Source organism: Colletotrichum aenigma, assembly GCF_013390185.1.
Source record: "Colletotrichum aenigma strain Cg56 chromosome Unknown KSG_Cg56_contig04, whole genome shotgun sequence".
Taxonomy (NCBI): domain Eukaryota; kingdom Fungi; phylum Ascomycota; class Sordariomycetes; order Glomerellales; family Glomerellaceae; genus Colletotrichum; species Colletotrichum aenigma.
Window position 1 is genome coordinate 3,031,188 of NW_023500910.1, and position 21,629 is coordinate 3,052,816.

General features: G+C 56.4%; 3 protein-coding genes across 3 annotated transcripts; 1 reads left to right on the forward strand and 2 right to left on the reverse strand.

The window, feature by feature from the left end:
- Positions 1-11,505: 11,505 nt before the first annotated feature.
- Positions 11,506-14,088, forward strand: CGCA056_v006702 (uncharacterized protein; the record flags this gene model as incomplete). The annotated part of the gene is made up of 1 exon (XM_037321951.1): positions 11,506-14,088. One exon carries the CDS (start codon positions 11,506-11,508, stop codon positions 14,086-14,088), a length of 2,583 nt encoding a protein of 860 aa, XP_037179607.1.
- Positions 14,089-16,167: 2,079 nt separating this feature from the next.
- Positions 16,168-18,542, reverse strand: FUSC3 (Allergen Fus c 3; the record flags this gene model as incomplete). Its single annotated transcript, XM_037321952.1, has 2 exons — positions 16,168-17,889; positions 18,483-18,542. The coding sequence occupies 2 exons, from the start codon at positions 18,540-18,542 to the stop codon at positions 16,168-16,170; spliced, it is 1,782 nt and encodes a 593-aa protein (XP_037179608.1).
- An 828-nt stretch (positions 18,543-19,370) lies between these two features.
- CGCA056_v006704 (uncharacterized protein) lies at positions 19,371-19,880 on the reverse strand (the record flags this gene model as incomplete). Its single annotated transcript, XM_037321953.1, has 3 exons — positions 19,371-19,425; positions 19,670-19,733; positions 19,778-19,880. The coding sequence occupies 3 exons, from the start codon at positions 19,878-19,880 to the stop codon at positions 19,371-19,373; spliced, it is 222 nt and encodes a 73-aa protein (XP_037179605.1).
- Between the last annotated feature and the right edge of the window lie 1,749 nt (positions 19,881-21,629).

The following is a 21,629-nucleotide window of genomic DNA, read 5'->3' on the forward strand; positions in this document are numbered from 1 at the left end:
GACTGGGTGTGGCACTTGGCCCACATGTTGTCGTTGTTGTTGGTTGTTGTTGGTGGTGATGTGCTTCCAACGTCCAACTTGCAACAAGCCTGGCTTTTTCTTTTCTTGGACAAGCTCGAGACCGCAGCACCACCGGCGATCAGCAAGAAGAATCGCCCCTTTGCAGTTAGCATCGACATGGCCGCCAAAACAGGCCATCTGGCTTTCTCTTGGGCTCCCATGTGAGTTTCGCGGGACCTTGCAGGCTCGCAGAGCCGATCAGCGCTATTTCGAGAGGCCTGGCTGCACGCAGCTAGCAGTTGGACCGTCACACCGACTTACGAATCTGTCACTCGCCTATGCAAGTCCCACGAGATACTCGACGCCTCGCGGTGGAATTGCCCACAGGGCCATGTATCTCGGCGCATCCTCCGGTCCCAGGAACCTCAGCTGCAAAGACCTGTCCAGTGTCGAGACCGAGACCGCACCACAGACGTTCGATTCCATATCCTGGGAAACATAAGCCATGGGTGTGCTAGGGCGAGTGAGGTTGGCATCATGGACGATCCATACGTCTGTCCAGGCTAGGTAGAAGAGCGACGTCGACCGTTGATTGAAACCCCGGCTAATCTCAACCAACGCAACGCTGTTACTGGCGTCAGTCAATTGATGGTCAATTGATGCCTCCAATTAGGCATGGCGGACAGCGGGTAGAAAAAAAGGCCAGTCGCCCTTCTCCAGGTCTCTAGAGTCCAGGGTAGCCGTGAAGGGGGTGAAAAAAAAAGACAAGTGACTAAATCACCCTTGCAGGCATTTCGTCTTCTGGGAACAGAGCTTGTCAACAAGAATGGCGAAAGGCTGCAGCCGACATGCATTTCGACGAAGTTCCCCAGGATATTCATCCTTCTCCGGTCAAGGTACAATGGGCGAAGCGCATTTTTCCAGATTTCGCGCAACTTGCAGCAACAGATCAGTCCAACACAGGGTTTCTCCGTCCCGGTTGCTGGTTCTCGCTGGGAGACCCCGAGGTGTCTCGGCCTCCCGCATAAGCCGTGGCGGGAACTCTGTAGAGTTTTCTCCCACCCCAAACTGTGTTCACTCTTTCTCTTTCTTTTTTTGCTCGGCCTTTTTCCCTTTCTCTCGGGATCTTTTTCTAGAAGGATCTTGCCAGAACAGTTCGTGCGTAGTACGAATACCCGTTCCTGCTCCATCCCGGTGTGGTTCGGCTCAGTAGTCATGCAGTCAGACAGGAGGTGTTGATCTTTGTGGAACCCGGTTGTTGAACGACGCCGAGTGGTCCCAAAACGCGGCCGCCGACGGCACGCTGACCGGACGCGGCCTGGTCCTCGCGTACGATGACGCCGCCAGCGAACAATCGTCGAAGCGCCACACCGATTGAAGGGCGGCACAGAGATGATGCTGGATGAGGTGTAGGCTCCCAGGGCTGACGTTCTGGAAATGACGGCGTTGCAGTCGCCAAGTGGGATCCCGCAGGTTAGCCCTCTTCCCCGGTCCCAACAGGCACACTCGTACGTATCCGGAGAGAGATGGACGGGAGGCGCGTACGAAGTCGAGCGTGTTGTTGAACCGACCTCGCGTGGTCTGGCCAGCCATACCTACCTGCCTACGCCCAGCATGTGCAGCAAGCCGTCCGTCCACCACCAGTCGTCCGTAAGCTGCATTGAGAGCCTCGCCTCATCCATTTATGTGCAGTTTGATGAAGAACTGCAGCGCTTGACTGGCTTAGGAAGCGACCCTCCAACAACAGCATCTAATCTCCTGGCCGCATGCACTTGGCTCTTGGGTGCGTGTGTACGGAGGCAGCAGAGGGGAGAAACGAGGAGACAATGGCGGTGGCTGATGGTGATGGGGACACAAGGCAAGGCAAGGCAAAGCATTCATGTCGGTTACAGGTGGCTGGATCCTCCCCCTCTAGCCCGGGCACAGCGCGATGCGCTGCGATAGGCATCCATAGGTAGGTAGGTATGTTCAAGACGTTGAGCTCTGACACCTTCCTGAAGCCTTCGGTAAGGTGAGGTAAGGTACCTTACCTTAGGTTGGTAGGCGGGCAGGCCGGCCGTCGCTCAGAGATCTGTCTGGTAAGCGAGCCGTCGGGTCTGCTTTCCATATCTTAGGTGAAGTACCTTGTCTTAGGAGATTCTTCAACTCGCATCGTTTCTGTTGCAACTCGACATCGACATGCCATGGCCGGCAACTCGAGGGTTGTAGCCCGAGACGCAAGAAGCTCAAACGTCCAATTCGCTTATGATGCAAGTGGTGTTTATTATTGGCCATGTAATGCCTAGGGTAGTTAAGCTTACCGTCTGCACCGGTTAGAGGTAAAACAGATTTGCCACAAGAAACCAAAGCGAAGAAACAAAGCAACACGATGCGAGACAGAGCTGGCCGAGGGACATCACACACAAGGCGAGCACAAGCAAGCTCGGCTCGATAGGTAGCTTGGGATGTGTGGGACGGATGGAAGACAAGGTAAGCTGGTGCTGGAGGGGCGGGAAAGGGCGCCGTCTCCTGCAGAACATGCTTGACGGCCAATGGGTGCAACGCCGACAAGGGCCGGTGTCACTGTCCCGTTCCCTGAGCTGCGGGCTTGCTCACAGTGCATTGAATCGCATAGTAGCTGCCCACTCACGCAACAGGATGTATCCAATTGGAGGGGTCAACAGGAGGCGTCGATGGACGTCTACAGTGGTATTTTGGGTGAGATGGGTAGTACCACTAAGGTAGATGCCGCGAGGAAGGGCACCAACGGCAGAGCGAGAGCCTCGGAGACAGGCAGGGCACAAGCTCCCGTCAGGGTCGAGGGGAGCTCTCTGGCTGGGGCCGTGGCCCGTCAGAAGGATGCGGTTGTGTTTGGTCTGGGGCAACGGGCTCTTCGTGCTCTATGTACTTTGGGTTTGCTCTCCCGCAGTGTTTTTCTCCCAGGAATACCTGGTCTAAGGCAAGGTAAGGTACGGTTCGGTTTGGGTAGGTTGTGTTGGGTGGACTGACTCTCAGATACAGAAACCTGGGAACGCGATAATGGCCTTCTGTTTTTGGCGCAAGTTCCTGTCACTCAAGTCATTGACCAGCAGCCCTGCCTTACTCGTGCTCGCAGCCCCAGAACCGAGAGTTCAATGTTGTCCGTGACAGTCACAGTCCAGGTCGAACTTCTGGGGCCCAGGCGACAATCCCGAGGTCTAGACTCTAGCTCGACGTGATGAATCGGCGGCTTACCGCAACGGCACTCCACCTCACCTGGCGAACCCGGCCGTCATCTCCACGGCGTAGCTGTCGGGGCTGTTGTCTGCTCTTCTACCTTGTCGTAGGTGTTCCCCTCGGGGCTAGCTTTACTGTTAGCTGGAGGTTCATGACTTGTGTGTGTGCGCAAGGCGAGCATACTTTGACATGGAATCGAAGTGTGGACGGGCAGCGGAGGAAAGCCCAGGGCAAAGTACATGCGGGTTGCCCTGGTGGTTTTGCAGCATCGAAAAATTGTTAGTGATGCATTGGATTGCTGCTTTGCCCTGCCTTTGCAGCAAGTCCCCTGTGGCAGTGGGTGCTGTGGATTGGCTGGACCCTGGACGTACCAAGTGGGACAAGATGCCAGGGGCCTCAGGGCTGTCCACGGGTTTCTTGCGCACAGTGTCGCGTTGTAACTGGGCCAAACTCGGGGTGCTGCAGGTGGAGCCGGCGCTAGGGCGAGCTCGGAGTGGGCCCCAACGGTTGGACCTGGAGATGGAGCCTTTGAGACCGCCCGCTGTGCCTTCCTTGATCGTGCCTTGTGCCCGCGATATCCCATCATGGATCCCTTCACAGTCTGTATTCGTACCTTACCTTACGCAGTATTGCATCACTAAGTAAGAGGGACGGATGTTCCCAGCCGTTGCAGTGGGCTGGCGGGATTGCCTAAGCCTGCCTGCCACTTACGGCGAAGGGGTTACTTGGTAGAGCTTAGGTAGGTAGGTAGGAAGGCAGGTATGTACCTTGGAAGCTCTTGATGTCACACACAGAGTCCGCAACTTGAGGTAATTAAATCCAGCCTAGTAAGCTGCTCGACAAGCCTTGACTTGCCGCTTCGAAGTCCTTTGCTTGTTACCTAGGTAGGTTGTTATCCCACCTCAGGTTCCATAACGACAAGACGGAGAAAAGAAAGAAAAAAAGACTCAAGGACCCCTCTCTGCAAGACAATCACAAGACAAGCAAGGAAGACGGAGTAATTGGATTTTGACAGTTGATTGCATTGACGCACACACCACCTCTTCGCCTCGCATCCCTTCCAGCAATTTGGAAAAGTTCATCTCGTTTCCCAGAGAAAATCCCCGCCGGTTCCGTCTGTCAAATCACAGAGTCAATTCCCCAGAGCGGCAGCCAATGTAAATCAATGCCTAATTGCCCTGTGCCTATGGGGATATTGGAAACTGATTGAGCATCAACACGACAATGCGCCATCAACAGCACGTTTTTTCAGATTAACCCAATTCAACACGCCTCGTTCCTAGCAATACACTTTTCCCGGAACCCTGGGTTTCTCTTACCCGGCCATTCGTTCTGCGTCTGCGGATACAGATGCTACGTCGTGACGACCAGGATCCCGTTCCTTTCTTTTTTTTCCTTTCGTTTTTCTCTTCTTCTGCCTTTCGACGGAGAACCTCTCTCCTGTTTCCCGGGCCTACTCGAGGTCCATACCTAAGGTACCTCACACTAGACTCCGTCCCGTCAGGCCCTCCTCAAGCTACGCCTCACACTTTGTGCTGAGTCGACGTCGGCGCCTACGTAACCCAGAGCTGCCTTGTTTGCGTATATGGAATTGAGAAAAAGTCAATCAAAAAATATATTATCAAAAAAAGGGGGGCAAACTTTCTTTCTCACTGGCCCGGCAGCATAGCTCCATCTCGGGTGCAGGAACCACCGGCGAGAACCCAGAAGACGGAATTCGGGAGCCCAATTGGAAAGAAAGCCTTCACACCTCTGAGGGACAGAGTAGTGTAGAGGGGAGGGGGCCACGGCTTGCTTCTCCAGCCCATATCCACTGCCCCTGCAGACGGCCTTCGCTTGGCGCTTGACGCTTGCTTTTGCTCTGCCGCGCCGCCGCTGCACGGCGCCGTGTCCGCAGCCCTCCGCCTGGGACTGGGCGTATGGAGCATGGCTGACTGGGACTGCCCGCCTCGCTACGTGCGTACGTACATACACCCGTATCTGTTGCCGGTTTCCTTGCTTGGAATGTACTGTTCGTATGAGTACCTGGCTTACATGCTGCGTAAGTCGATTGCCCGGGTTGTGCTGGCTACCTTGGTGGCAGAGTAGGAAGAAGACAGGGAAGTTTGCCGATGCCGATGGAGATGGAGATGCAGACGCAGATGCAGATGCGACTTTGGGATCCGTGCAAATACGGATGCTGTATGTCTCCGCGGTGCTGGTGCTGCTGACATTTACCTCTACCAAAGCTCGCATAAGCCTTTCTGGCTACCTGCCTACCTAAGGTACCTAGGTAAGGTAAGGTAAGCTAAGGCAAGGTAAGATACCTGGCCTCATACTCGTCTGGGTAGGCAGTAATAAGTGCACTATAACCTCGGCGGAGAGCGAGCCGTCGATGAGTGCTGCGTGGTTCATGATCCATGAGGCATGGCGGCGCAGAGACATAGGTGCTGCTGCCCTTGGGCTTATTACCTTACGTACCACACCCGCGGCCCCCGCCGGTGTCTCCTCTCTCTCGGTGCCGTGCGTCTGCACTGGCAGGACTGGTTCGCAAAGAGAATTCGAGCCGTCGGGTTGGCCACTGATTTTCAGCGAATAGGCTGGCGTCCCGCCCCTGTGGGACGCGCCATTGGGAACTTGGAACTGAACAAAACGGCTCCAGCTCCGTCACCGTCTGTGCGTTGGGGCCGCTGGATGTGGAAGGGATCCCTGGGCGGCCATGCATTGAATGATGCAGGTGCCATGGACTGCCAGGCACAGGCACAGAAGGTGCACCTGTACCTACCGTACCTACCTTACCTTGCGCGGTACAATGAACCTTCCTCCATTTCTCTGCACTAGTGCGCTCCCGACAGGAGTCAAGACTCAAGACTCGCATTTGCACTTCACATCCACTCCTCCCCATCTTTCTCTCGAGTCCTAGCAGCAAGACACCGAGGACAAAAAAAAAGACGCACTTCCGAACATCCATCCTGTTCCTTGGTAGCCAATGCCAGTCGAGCCTCCTGGCCAGCTTGCCTTGCCCAGGGACCGACCGGCGGACACATGCCCACCATCCGCGATGGGGGAGGGAGGGAAAAGACACGAGAAATGGAGAGGAAACAGAGGGTCCCCCAGTCTCCAGTCTGGTCCCGTCCCTGTCCACGCACACAGTCCACGTCCACATCCACGCCCACCTCCCCCAACTTCCAAGCTGCTCCAAAGCTCAGCTTCCCCGAGGCTCGGCATCCTGCTCTCGCGATTCAGTTCTCTGGGAAACACGCCCGCCGGGATGCCATGCGGCGCCCTACCTACGGACTTGGGAATCGCCCTCTACGCTGCTGCTTAGCTGCTCGGGTCCGGGTTGCTGGATTTGTGCGTACTTTCCCACTGCACAGCATCTCGGGATGAAGTCGCGATTCGACCCAGCTCAACCAACCCTCGCCAAGAATACGGCATAACCATGCGACGGTCAACTCATCAACCCGCCTTGTGCTGATGCTCTTCTGTCTCCTGTCGGCCTCTGCACATCTTCCCTCTCCGGGTGCAGGCAGGATACCAGGTTCAGTCAAACACCCCACTGCCGTCATGGGCCGCTGCCCATCTCGAATCACATATGTCGCTATCGACAAAAAGACCAAACGATATTCACCTTGCTATCTAGGCCGATGGAGCCCGCGCGGAGTACAACACCCTCGTGATAGGACACACCATACCTAGGCTGCTGCTATCGCTATCGCTATCTGGGTATTGCTCCCGCTCTCGATCCCACCACCAACCAGCCCAGTACCTCCGGTCCCCCACGGGCCAAACGTGGCTGGTTGTTTGACAAGACCCAGGCTGGGGCCGTTCTTGGGCCTGTTCCAAATTTCGTGGGCAGTGTGTGGTCGTGCTGGACTGTGGACTGATTGTACCAACACCAAGTAAACTGTGGATGGACAGCCCAGCATCGGCCTCCTGGCTTGGCTGGCGGCGGCGTTTGAACTCCTGGCAAGAGCAGGGTTTCACGGGGAATTCCAGAACCGAACGACCGACAAATATCGACAGGGCAGACGGTGAAAGCGGGCTCGTGAGTCGAGTTTGCCCTCCTGCGCCTTGCATTGCCAATCAATCGTGGATCTGGAGCTAGGGTATCGGCTTTCCGGGCACCTACGCGGAACATGGCATCCCCCATTAGCGCCCACCGTCACCCTCACCGTCGCCGTTGCTGAACGTGCTGCGGTGCCAACGGCCATTGTCTCAACCTAGGCCGGATAATTGGGTTGTCTCAGAAGCCCCCGTTACACTTACTTCCGCACGCTTGACGGTAACGGCCAGGCCACCGCCCGCCGCATCGCAGCACCGCACCGAACCGCACCGTAGTCCGCAGGTCTCGAACTTGAGACACTGCGTTGTACGGCATTGACTCTCCCTGCCGGGGGGCTGGCTCCGTCAAGGCCTTGACCGCTTCGCTTCCAGAGGCACCGGCGGATGTTCTCTCTGCATGTGGCCGTAAAACATCAGTCGCTCCGTCGCCCGCCTGCCCTGGCGGATGCCGGATGACGATGCGCGGCAGCGGCAGCGGCAGCGGTAGCTTTCGGCGCCTCGCAACAGCCACCAAGGACAGCTTCTTTTGCGTCCAAAGAAGCAATACCATACGGCCGGCAACCTGCTAAGCCCACAGTTGCGTGGTCCCTGTCCCTCGAGCCCACGCTAGAGAACCAACCCTGCCCGCCTCTCCAGTGTTCCTGGCATTGGGAAAAGCTTTCCAGCTGGGGTCACAGCCCTCTGGGAGGTTGTCGATCATGATCTGTCACAAATCTGGATCTGGCCTCGTTCAGCACTCTTTGGGAATCGTCAAACAAGCCAAACAGATGAGCCATCGCGAGCTCCGAAAACTAACTGATTAGGGGACATGACGATGTTTGGGGCTTTGACTCTGCGAAATGACATCGCCGGCTGGTCCTCTGTGGAACTGTTGCATGCATCTCTCACATCATATCTGCATTTATACGAACCCGAGTCTGGCCCGCCGCCACGCACAACAACCACCGCGCCCTACACCATTCGTTAGCAGCTCACTTGATTGGCTGAGATCCTCGGCAATCTTGCCAGGCCCAGCAGCATCACTCAGGTCCATCGGCTTTAGCATGCTTGCCGACGATGCGTCTCGCATTTATCATCTGGACGAGTAAAGCGTCCATCACGTGCGCCGTTTAGCACCACGAGATCTACCTCAATCGACGGCAGAAACGGTTGGTCCAAGCATTAAAGTCATATCGGGTGTCAAAACTTCAGATGAAGAGGGTTGATTGTTGGGGATACATTGAGTAGAGCGGAAAGGCACTGACTGAAGTGTCAGAACCATGAAATGTACAAGGGTTGAAACGGCAAGTCAATTCAATTGAAGCTCTGGGCAGCACGCGGATCCCGACTCAGGAACCTTATTCGACCATCCCAGCGGGTCACCCGAGTTGTTTGGCAGTGTTCGGACGATTCTGCTCAGAGTTTTCGTCATGTCCTGACTGAGCACGAACAGTTCCTGACAAATTGGAGGACCTGCTTGCGTGGTGACTTGCTACCATCAGGAGTGCCTGCATCCATGGCGCATCCAGTTTGCATGCTTGCAACCTGCAAGACTTGAAGTCACAAACACGAATGAAAGAATGGCCGAAGTCTGCTGGCCAAAATTGGCCATCATTCATTCCCACCATCTCACCACAAACATGCGAGCAGCTTGTGCAGCCGACATCAAGCAGACTATGGCTTCCGGCCGGTAAGCCTAGGGCTACCCTGTTTGTCTGTCTCCCACAGGCGCAGACAGCCGACCACGGCGTGTCCAGGCACACGGACTCGGCATTCCCTTTCTTTGAAGGCCTTGTAGAGAGATATTGGTATCACCGCATACGAGAGCGGCCTCCTTGGCCCTGGTTTCCGAGTCTCCAGCCATTTTCGTGTCAACTTTGCTTTTCCAGAATTACCGCCTCCTTGTAACTGCCACCTGGCAGCGACGTCAATTGTAAGACAACCTGCCATCACCCGCTAGCTTCAGCTTTCAGGGGCTAGGCACACAAGTTCCTGCTGGCGGAAGATGCCACAGGTCCGATGTTGAAGAAAGAAAAAAGAGAGAAGCCGAGCCAGCAGCAAGAAGCAAAACGACCGCGTCATGTTGAACACGACAACAGCGACGATACGAATGGTGGTCGATCCCCTCCATACGAGAAGGCCTGGATGTTTGGTCTGGACGCCATCCGCGCGGTGAACCGCGACTGTCAGGCCAGCATCAGGGCGTGCTGCAATTAGAAACTCTCGTCAATCGTCTGGGTCGTCCACTCTTTTGACTCCATCCATCATCGATCGACCTCTCAGCCCCTCGGGCTCCTGTTTAGGTAAGGCAGAGAGACGAAGGTACAAGCCAAGCAGAGCAGACAGAGCAGAGGGTGAGCGATGCGAATGCTCTTACCGGCACCTCGGCGGCAGGCTGTGAGTACAGACGAGCTCCAATACACGACATTAGCGGCTAACGCCGACACGGCAAATCGGCGCCATCGAATCGACACGAGCGAGCGTGGCGCACAGTGCATGATGGGGTTTTGTGTTGGGATCTGTCCCAAATTTGAAGCCATTTCGCAGCACACACTTCGCATATGCAAAAGGTCAAGTGCGTCAAATCTCATTTCGCTCTTCACGCTGCGTTCCAGCTCTCATCTGGCCGTGTCGTCCATTAGGGACCAGGCTTGATCCATCCATTCGCCCATAAGGCTTCGCCCATGTTATTACACCTCCACATTCAGCAGAGAGACAGCCCGCACCGGGATATTAGCTAACCATGCTGGCGGAACCTCATTGCCTCTGTAGTCCGTCCGTTCTATTACTTAGTGTTCTCTATGACTCTATGTATATCTTCCAACCCTGGCCGGAAAGCTCGCCGTCCGTCTACATAGTAGATGAGCTTCTAAAGATACCAACGAGCGCGCGCGTCTCGATGGGTTGGTTCAGGGTTGCCGAAGTGCAGCAACTATGCCGTGTTGGGGCCGATATTGCCATTACCAACCCATTTACACATTCATCCATTTGACCCGCGCACGCGACAGGATGCGGCGCCGACAACAACTACGCAGTACTGGATGTATTGACCACTCTGCAGGGTGCAAGCTGCAACATCCCATGAGGAGGGATAATCATGTCCCTTTTTTTTCCCTTTCCTTCTCGGCCAGCATCCCCCAGGTCCTTGACGGACGGTTCAGCCAGTATCGCCGCGCTGCGTCCGGCATTCCGTTGTCAACCTCGCGTCGTTGCTATTGCTCCAGCAGACGGCGGTATTGGCTGGAGATGCTGCTGCCGCAACCAATACTGCGACTGCTTGCATCTTGCTTGCTTGACTACTGCACAATCGGTACGGAGCTTGGTGCGAGTGCTTCATGCTTTGCTAGCTTCATGGATGGGTGTGTGTGTGTGTGAGAGAGAGAGAGAGAGAGAGAGAGAGAGAGAGACGGCAAGACTTGTGCCCCGTCTCCTAATCCACACGCACATCGAACGACAAGCCCCCTCAATGCTCATAACAAGGCACCCTGGACAACCCCACACACCACACCCCAGCAGCACCTCTCGCAGCCAGATCCCTCCATCCCCTGTCCACATCCTTGTCGAATATCCTTGAAGAGGGGACGGACGGGGGTTTGCTGCGGCGTTGCATTCTGGGACTAGGCTCTGCAAGTACAGGGCAGGGTGGTAACGGGGCGCTGACATCCCTCCCCCGGCTCCCAGTGTGTGCCTCTCTCGCTCATTCTCTTGCTGCTTGCCCTCTGGCCTCTCTGGCTTTGGGTCTCGTCTGGTTCCTCGCCAAAGAAATCACAGGTTGACGGATCCCAATGTTCGGATCCCAACCCCCGGCTCCTACGCATTGAAAACAGCACCATCTTAAATATATTACCAGTCACAGGCGCATCCCCCACAGTTTGGGTTGTTTTCTGTCATCCGTCGCTCTCTTAGGCCGAACAAAAGGAAGCCGGACGACTGATGCTGGTTGCTGGTTGATGTTGCGCGCGCTTCACTCTCTCAAACTTTTCCTTCTCAGCGCACGCACGTTCGCTCTCGCACTCACTCCCAATACCACGCCCGCCCGCATCCGACTCCTCTTACACACACCTTATAACACACAGCAACCTCGCTCGCACGGGAACCAAACACGCGAGATTTATATCCCCGGCCCATATAAAAAAGAAGTAAACACCAGGAAGCACCAGGAACTATCATCAGGGAACGGGCCTCGACTTGCTTGGGCTTGTTCAGAACACGCTGGAGAAGAAGGGGATCCCTTGAGAGGGGGCACGCCTAGCTTGACGTCGCCCTCTGCATTGAGGCGAAAACAAGATGTGGGCTACCGCTCCACTGCCGTATTACTCGGCTTACAAGCCTACCCGGAGGAAAGACAGAGGAAGCGTCAGTAACAAAGATGCGCCGTTGCCAACCTCCATCGACAACCAAGTTCCCCTCCCTCCTCTTTCTGCTCAACACAACTCCCACAACATTCCGCCAGATTTCTTTGAACCCGCTCTTGATGGACCGCCATCGCCGGAGAGGATTCGTGCCTTGAGCAAGCAGATGAAGAGGACCTCAGCCTTGGACAAGCACAAGAGCAACGCCACCACGTCCTCCGGCTCGTCGTCCTCGCTGCGCTCAATTACCTCGGAACGCCGTCCCTCTTGGGAACACACCTTGGAAACCATCACTCTGTCTAGAAAGTCTTCTGGCCGGTCCACTTCAAGCAGCATGCCATCCCGAGACAGACCCGAGAGCGTTCAGCTCTTTGGCAAGACGATCTTCAACCGCAGAGCCAAGATGAAGCGCGAAAGCAGCAGCAACTCCTCTGGAAGTTCTTTGTATTCTGGTGAGCTCGTCCTGGATGGTCCGCCCTCGGCAAACAAGAATCACCTCATCCCGTCCATCTTCGGTCGTCGACAGACTCTAAGACAAGATCAAATAGCAGAAGACCCGGCTTTGGGCAAGAAGCTGCAGATTTCAGGCCCTTACAATTTTCAACATGTCACCCACACCAACCGTGACCATCTCCCGGACCTTCAACGGGGCAGCCGTGCCGAGATGGTCTCCGAATTCTCGGCCATCCGTGCTGGCCAACGCCCGACTACCGGTACTTTGAAAGGAATCGACGTCGAAGACTTGCACTTTGCCAACTTCTCATCCGAGACATTGAACATGCCCCAGGACGACGCTCTTGCGGGCGAGACTCATGCAGAGCTCTTCCTAAACCGCCCACCAGTCATTCCCCGGCAGGCAGGACCAACCTCAGCGCCCCGGAAGATGATCAAGCATACCCGATCTCAGGAACAACTCCGCACTAGCCCACCTCGTCCAGCGCCGCCGCGTCCTCCCAGGTCGCCCATCGATGAGGAGTTCATCCTGTCTGACATGCCAGCACCCCCTATCCCCCCGCCAAGGCATTCAAGCCGTATCGGAGTCAAACATGACATTCTGAATGCCATGGAAGATGTTGATCCCCAAGAGCGACCATCAACCAGTGGCAGCCTCCAATCATCCAGCCTTCAGGCTCCCATCGACCTGGCCGAGCCCCCAGCAACCGCTCATGGATATTTCCCTCACGGCATTGTTGATGGGGAAGCGTATGTGGATCCGCGATTCTCACACGCGATCACCACACCCGATGATGCTGCGTGGCCCCTGACCGCTAGTTCAAACTTTTCATACGAGATGGCTTTGCCTGACGTCCCGGAGGAGGAGGAGGCTCATGCTTCTGGCCGAAGATCCCGCGCCAGCCTTTTCAGCACCAACTCGTCGCTGAGAGGAAGCCAGTCCGTGCCTGTTCTGCGTCAACTCGCACAAACCCAATGTGACGACTCCCAACGACCGCCAAGCGGTGCATCGGACACTTTGGGCGGCTTCGACATGTTCGGCGTACAGGATGCTTTGAAGGAGGTCATGGGGGAGGATGAGGATCTCGATGCTCTCCATCGAGCCAGTTGGGAGGACGATATCGACTACTGTTACGAGCATGAGGCCGAGGCCGATTGCGACTACGCCTGGGATCGGCCATCCTTGGACGTGGTCCGGGAGGAAGTTGTTCAGACCCCTCTCAATGAAGACGTGTTTGTGGCGCCGCTGTCAGCTGGTTTGAAGCCGGCATCAACGGCCCAGTTGGACATCCCGGCACTCAGCCCGTCAAGCCCTACTTCTACGGCAAACGGCCACGAGGCTATCACGCCGACGATTCCGGCTTTACCAGTACGGTCCAACTTCTCTCACCCCAGGATGGAGACGAACTACCGCGGCCAGTCTCACTTGCACGTCAGAACTGCTTCGCATGCCTCGAGCTTCAAGGAGTCTCACGGTTTCCACCTGTCGCCATCCCTCCTGATTCCCAGCGACTTTCGCCAGCAGATGATGGCGGAGACGGAGGCGGAATACAGGCAACACCACAGTCACTTCTCGTTCGACGGCGAGCCCGCGATGACGCTCGAAACCCCAGGCTTGTTCGCTAGAGACCGGGCCAGCACTTCCACCACCGGCAGCAACTCGTCGGATCAGACGAGCTTGACGGAAGCCCGACACACCTCGACGAACTCGACCTGGACTGCTCTGACAAGATACACCGGGAGCACAACGTTTGAGGGATGGAACCCCAAGGCCGAAGGCATCGACCACTCTCGTTCGGTCAGCGTCGACGACCTCCCCAGTCTGGAGTCGCCCAAGACACGCAAGTCGACCATGACGCCGTTGCCCGAGACCGAGGAGGTACTCACAACGTCTCACTCTACCGGTGACATGCGCGCAGTCTCGGAGGGCAGCCAGGCCATGTCGGCAAAGGAGGCCGTCAAACAGCACCGGCGCCAACGTGCCCGCACCACCAGCTTGAGCACCCCGCCACCTCCCGGGCAGTACGCACTTTTCCCGCCAGTTTACTCCGGCAGCCGGATCTAAAGCCCAAACACCATACCCATTTTCTTGACACCTCTCCTACACATACACCTACACACATACACACACACACACATCATACTCGGCGAAGCGACACGGTTTTGGGTCACAAACGGGCGGCGCACATCACCTGCTTTTTTTTCCTCCTCTTTCTCGACATATTTCGGCGCCTTTTTGTTTTGACCAATGCCGTGATTCACCATAGACTTTGTTGGCATATACCGGAAGGGGTGTACCAAGGAAACTTCATTTTTCTCTCTTTCTCTCTCTCGCATAGACCAAGCGTCGATCCATCATCGAAACATCGACCTCACCAAAAAGCAACCTGCCCCGCTGGCAACAATCAGCAACCACTCTCGCTCTTTTTCTTAGTCCGTCTGTCACCACCTCTTTTTTCTCTTCCTCGGTTATTCATGGCCTATATATCATGGCATTTGGCGCGGCGTGCGTCTCTTGGACGCGCGCAGGGACAGAGACACAACTGTCCAGGGTTATTATTATTATTACCACCACCCATCCCCGACACACACACACACATCACTACCGCTTATTGTTATTTTGTATTAAAAAAAAGGCGGGGGGCCGTGGCAAAAGGCGGCACCGCTGGACACGACTTGATGGATTATGACATTTGGGGCAAAAAGAAAAACTTTGTAAAGAGGGACACATGCAGTGCACAACTGCCAGAGAAGACGGGCGGGACGAGGACGAAGGGCGGAAAGGTAGTGAGGGGATTACAGGAAGGCGGAAGGACGGGATGGATGGACGGGGGGAATCGTATGTTTGCCATGGGAAAAGGCGTGGCACCAATTCTTGTCTATTTTAACGCGGTACGGACGCATATTGTGACGCGCCGGATCCAAAAAGAAAACAGCATCATTCAAGACTTGTCGTCCAAAGCCTTCTAGAAGCACCTTTGCCCCTTTCCAAATCATTCGTGAATGCGCCCCGTCCCACTCATCACCGCTCGCACTGTCCGCACAACAATTGCCAAGCGTCGTGAGATTCAAAAGGGCTCTCCGCATTACGGGACGCTATCGACGGCACTGAGATTGCAAGACGTGACGCTCGGCAGTGACATACATGCCAAAGGGCTACATAATTAATCTTGTGGTGGTGGTGGTGTTGGTAGTTGCAGTGCTCAATCAGTTCCAAACTACCGCTGCCAAAGCTGCATCGTCACGGCAGATGGCCAGACCCTCGTTCGCCCTCCTCCTCCACCTCGTCTTTCCTCCCTGCCATACCTTCCTAGTCTATGGCTCCGTACGGCGTACAGAACATGCATGGGAAACTTGCATTCGTTGCACCCATTCCATCCCGCATCAACCCAACAAATCGCGTCTCCCCCCACCACTACCACCAACTTGACAATCACACACACAAACACACACACACACACACACATACACGCCCCTCGCTCTCGGCTTCAATGCCTCGGTCTACCTCCTCTTTCACCACCACTTTTTTCCCAAGTGTACAGCCGTTTCCACCAACCAAGGTTATCTACTTCCTCTCAATATGAAACAATTTTTGGGCCATGATTCGACCGCGGAAAAAAAAAAAAAAAAAAAAAAAGAAAGAAAACCAGACTTGACACACTCGAGGTGGGTTGCAGAACGTGAGGGGGTAACAACAAAAAGTAACCAAGCAAAACAGACTGGGGCAAAACGTGGGAAACGTGCAGGGGAGAGGGGGCAGAAAAAACAACAAGTGCGTGAAACACAGCGAACAACACCACTCCGCCTACCGATATCTGAGACGGAGAGGAGGGGGCGGAGAAGTGCGCTGCAAAAGAAGCAGGACTGGATCGGCCAATGGCTGTGGCCTAGCGTCCCGCGCGGCGTGTCATCGGTCGGTCGGAGGGGCTCCGAAACCTTTCCCCCCGGCACCCTTGCCTCCGAGTTTTCGAGCTCACGCGCTCCCTCCTTCTGCACCTCTTCTGCACCCTGACGACCACGCGAACACACGCGAACACACGCCAACACCAACCCAAACCAACAGCGCGTCGAATGAGGGGTAGCTGTAGCTGTGCATATTTGCAGGATGAGAGAGGGAGAGGGGTGAGATGTTCCTGCCCAACCCTCACGCGTTCCTCCAAGACGGTCCTCCTTGCTCGCCCGGGGGCCCCTCGACGTCGAGAAACTCGTCCAGCCGGCCGGCTCCGTTGGCGGCCATCTCCCGCTCCATCATCTCCAAGTTGCGCAGCAAATCTCCCCGCTCACGTTGCAGCTCGTCCCGCTCCCGCTCGAGGCTCTTGATGTGCCGACGCGCCATGTCCAGCACTTCGGCCTTGCTGACCCGCCGCTCCTGATCGGCCGGCTGTGGATCCGATTCGTCCCCGCCGCCGCCGCCTCCTCCTCCGTCTCCGGTGCTGGCTGGCCCGCGCACCTGCTCCGGCAACGCGTTCAGCAGCCCTTCGAACTGGGCGTTTAGTCGGTTGCGGTACTGCTTCTCGACGAGATTGTGCGATGCGCGCGTGCGACGTTCCTCGGCGGTCTCGGCCGGCTTCTGGGATGCGTTTTTGGATGTGCGGGAGGCGCTGCGCAGGCGCGGGGCCGATGCCGTCTTGCTGCTGGTACCCGTCGTCGACGCCACCGAAACCGACTTGTTGGATCGGCCGCTGACGCTGGTCCGACCCGCAGGGCTGGTGGGTTCGTCTTCGTCCTCGGCGCCATCAGCAGCACCGGCATCGGCTACGGCGCGGCGCTTGCCTTTACGTTGCTGTCTCCGGGGCCGAGGCGATGTGCTGCTGCTTACGCCTGCACGCCTCCGATACTCGTCATCGTCATCTCCGTCGGCCCACGAGGTTTCCTTGACGTCGCTGTCGTCCTCCATGCTGCCCTTGCTGTGTTTGTGAATGTCCTGATTCAGTTCGGCGGCGGCGACAGCTGCGATGCTGGGAGTCAGGGTGACGGAGCTGCTGTCCTGAAGCCTCGGACGCCATGGCGAGGAGTGAAAGTCGAAGGTGGCAGTCGGTTGCGGATGGGCTGTCAGTGCTGCTGCTGTTCCTGCTGCTGCCGCTGCTGCCGCTGTGGAAAGTGGCGTGATGTCGGCATAGTCTCCGCCAAGGAATGACTGCTCAGCTGGATGTGGTGCAGCAAAGCCAAAGTCGAACAGCTGCCCTCCGCCCGCGCCGGTATTGCTGTTGCTCAGGCCGCCCGCTGCAGTGATGTTGATGGGCGGATTGGCTACAACGGAGACGGCTGTGGAGGAGGATGGGGAGGAGGAAGAGACCGTTGCAGCGGCCTGCTGTTGGTAGTACTGGCTGCTGCTGCTGCTGTCACGGTACGACGGAGCCCCATACCCGGGCGGGAACCATGTGGCAGGTGCCTGTCGATGCCCTTGCTGCTGTGCATGGAGCAGGGCGAGCGGACCCTGGTGATCAGCGAACTGTGAATGCAGCGCGGCGAATTGGTGATGTTGGTGGTGACCCTGGTTCTCGGCAGCGGCTAACCCAGCTCCAGCTCCAGCTCCAGCTCCAGTTCCAGTTCCAGTTCCAGCTGCTGTCAGCTCCAACTCCCCCAACCCCCCCAAGGCTGGACGATGGAGCTGCTGTTGTTGTTGCAGCCGTTGCTGAAGACTCGAAATTTGTTGCGCATTCACAACTAGTCCAGGAACACCTGGGACTGAAACTGCGATCGTGGCGGCTGATTCATTGATGGAATCGGGCCGGTCGTGGCCTGGACTCGACATGGCCTGATTCCCGGATCGGGTGGCGTGGTGCGGGCGGTCGCGGACGTCAAAGGCCCCTCCGAACACGTTGGGTGAAAAGTGCGGGGACAACGGCGTCGAAGCCATCATCTGCTGATAGAAATATGGTCAGACTTTGTCCTCTTTTTTTCCTCTCTCATCTTTCCTCCTTTCCAGAAGCAAATCTCTCGCGCCGTGGTCATCTCTGGCTTTCTCGCATCATGCTCCGACTTATCGGTCGTTGAATGGGCTTTTTGACTTCGTCACCATGCCATCACCCCATGCCGGCCGGGGTGGACACTCACAACCGAACTTTCAGCTCTGGATCCATCGCCTCCTCCCGTCCGCTCACACACCACCACCAACATGACACTTCAGTAGCCCAAGAACCACACGTAGCGAGATTTGCGCCGTCTCCGACCATGGTTTGACTTGTCATCCATCCCCCCTTCCCTCTAAGGGATGGAGCTTGGCTCAACGTCGGTGTGTGGTATCATGCATTCCTTCCGGCCACTTGGTCGACCACGTCGCGTAACCCTCCACCACTAGATCTGGCGGGTTCAGAATATGAAGAGACGCATGATATGAGCGGGCGAGTTGAAGCAGGACCTGATCAGAGGAGGAGCGGACCCCCTTGCGGCTGCTGTCCGAGGAGAAATGACCGGACGAAAAATGGCGATATAAGCCGGGCTGTTTTGTTCACTTACCTCCGGGTCGTCCACGAGATACTCGTAAAAGGGATTGTTGTCGGTTGGCGTGTTAGCCATGTCGTCGTTGTCCCCAGGGGAGGGGTGTATGGCAAAGGCGTTCTGGTTGTTTGGAGAACCCCCTTTCGAGTCCCGCTCTCTCGGCCCCCAAAGCAGCCGCAAAGCCTTTGGAGATTTATAGAGGTTTTCCTTGCTTTTTCGAAGCTTCGACGTTGTTCCCCTCGAAGCCGGAGCCGAGAGAGGGGCCTCCGATTCACGAGGAGCCAAGATCGGGCGAGGTCAAGCAAACCCAGCCACGATTGGGAGACTCGGAACGAGGCGCGAGGCCAGGCGATCCCAGTGGACACAGGCCGGCGCTAGAAGCCACCAGACGAGCGTCTGGCCAGCTATACAATCCCGGAAGAGATACCGCGGGACGGCCGTGCCAGGGATCGCAGAGAAGGGGGCGATTTGGGGAGATGACTGTCCGTAATGGCACGGGGTTCGCCAACATACCGTGGCCGTGGAGTGACTTTGGTCTCTAGGCGGACCACTGCTTCCCGGTGCTAGAGGAAATACAGAGTCAGCCGACTACGATACCTGCTCAAGTGAACCGACTTCGTCGTAGTGCGCTCAAGACAGACTTTCGGCGTCGTGCGGCGGCGGGATGCGAATGATTCCCGGCGCCCCAGGAGGCCGGCAATCGGGGGGGATCGGGGTGGCCTGCCTTTATGCCAGAGTCACTCCACTCCAGGGCTTGTCGCCAAAAAAATCTTTTGCTGCGGCGCAGGGGACGCAAGGCACACCGAACGAGGTCCGGACGTTGTTGCCTCTCGGTCTCTCTCTCTGTATCTCTCTCTCCCTCTCTGTCGTTGCCTCGTCTGGCTAGGGCTGCCGTTGGGTTATTGACTAATTTATAAATGACCTATCGTCGTCGTCGTTGTCGTTCCTGTAAGATCTCGATCTACACGCCTAGTCAGTCTCTTCCTCGTCTCCTATTTGTACGACAAGCCGGTTGTGTCTTGCCCGGGGTGATGAGTATTCTTTCCACCCTGCCCGTCCCTCTTCATCGAGCCACTACCCGTACCGAGCTCGTTCCCGTCAGTCGAGTGGCCAGTTTCCCTCGACCATCCTGCTCGTCTTTTCCCCCTCTGTTGTCTTTCCTTGTCTTATCTCATAGTCGGCTGCTTTCTTTCAATTCAACTCACCTGTGGGGCAAGTCTAGCAACTCGCTGTCCTGTTCTGTCCTGTCTGTCTCACTCTCTTCCTCGCCTAACTCTGTCAGCTTTCACATTCAAGGCATTATTGACGTTGACAAAGCTCAGCAGGGTCGTCTTCTGCCCCCAAGGAGGGGTCGAGGTGGGCTTTATGAGGGTCAGACGCGCGAAATAACCTAGCCGTCGATAGGGTAATTTCCATGTGAGCTCGGCTTCGGAAGACGCAGACGCAGACGCAGACCGCTCGAAAGGATCCGCGGTTGCTGGACGAAAATACGCATATGGGGCGCGGAAAGGCCCCCCAAGGACCAAGGTGCGTTTACATGGATTCTGTCGCCCAATCCTGAGCTGTAACCCGCGCGCACGCCCAGTCTTGCCCGGTTGGAGAAGCAGCCTTTATCCACTGTGGCCTGCATAATGCAGCTGTCTTCTGTCGTGTCTGCGTGGTCCGCGTCTTGACCGGCCAAAAGCACCCTCATTCACCTTGACTCCGGTTTCACCACGTCCGGGAAGCTGCCGCTCCTCATCAAGGACAGAAATTTTAACGTTGGCCCTCTCTGAGTGGTGGTATCGGTCGTCTTGTCGAGAAACGACCGGCATATGTCTGACTCGAGTGGCCCTGGATCTCGGATGCTCGTATCAGGGGCGCTTAGGCAGACAGCTTGTGCCAAGGTAGACGGGAGTGGACTGACAGCAAGCCGTCCACAGCCTTTTCCCCGGCGCCCACGTCGATCAATCCACAAGATGACGCCTCTGTGCGTCCTCGAGATATGAAGGACCCCAAAGTTCTATGCTGGTGATGGGGCTTTTGCAAGCGACCATCGGACTTTCGTGCTGGTTGTCATGTCCTCGCACTTTATGGGACTGACCAGAGGGGCACGTGGAAGACGGAGGGTATTTTGAGCAGCGATAGGGGAAACCTTGATCTACATTTGTCGGTGAGAATGCAGCCAAGAGTATGATATCTCGATCCCGATGAGAAAGAAGCCTCTGTCGTGCCTTCATAGACTGCATCGTATCTGAGTTGGTACCCGGCGGAAGTCGAAACCATGTTCTAGAGTTGGTGACCCCACGGCCATCTTGGCCGTGACAGCGTTCGAGTGAACCGTTGTCTCATGAAGTTGTCTCCTATCGGCCAAACACTGACCGAGGGTCTTCAGGGTCTTTCCCGTGACAATCAGAAGACCTTGCCCTAGATCGGGTCGTTGTACGTGCGTCCAGCTACGAGAGAGCTGACAAGCTTGGCAACGGCCGGGTGTCCGTCTTGAGGATTAGCTCTTGTCCGTACGGGGCGACCTCTTCAGCTGAGTGGCTCGGTTCCATCAGGTTCTTCGTCTCTTCTTCGTCTTCTTCTCAGGGGTGCTCCTTATGGCGTGGCGCCATCCGTTGGCTCTCCGGACCTTCGGCTGTCTCACCTATCCAGGCACGGGCATTGGTGGACATTCTCGCCTGAATGCTGGCTTGCGAAGTCGGGTCACGCCCCCATGCACGAGGTGACACCATACTGGCCGTCGCCAGAAGTGTATAGCGCGTCGGTTGTTGTACTCTGATGGCCTCGCGACTTGAGTTTGGCATGGCTTCGCTTCGAAGCTTTGGCTCTACGTGGGCAGACTACGCAGCTCGTGGCCTTACCAAAGTATGCGTCACTTTGTCAGCCCATTTCTGCGTGGAAGGCACAGTGCCTCCCCCCCTTAGGACTACCCAATATTGTGGTGGAAGAAGAGCGTCCCGGAGGGCCGCTCATCTCATCGGTATGGGGCTGTACTTTCCGTACTTGCAGTTCAGACCACCTCCGTGCATGCCATTCCCTGTCGTTCCTTGGGGAAAGACCTGTATGCCTTCATCGTGGTTCTCACTTGCTTGCCTCACCGCGTATTACTTGACTACTTAGGGACTGCGTTTGGGCTCTGGTGCTCCAGTACCTGCCGCAGTGTGGTTGGTCAAGCTGTGC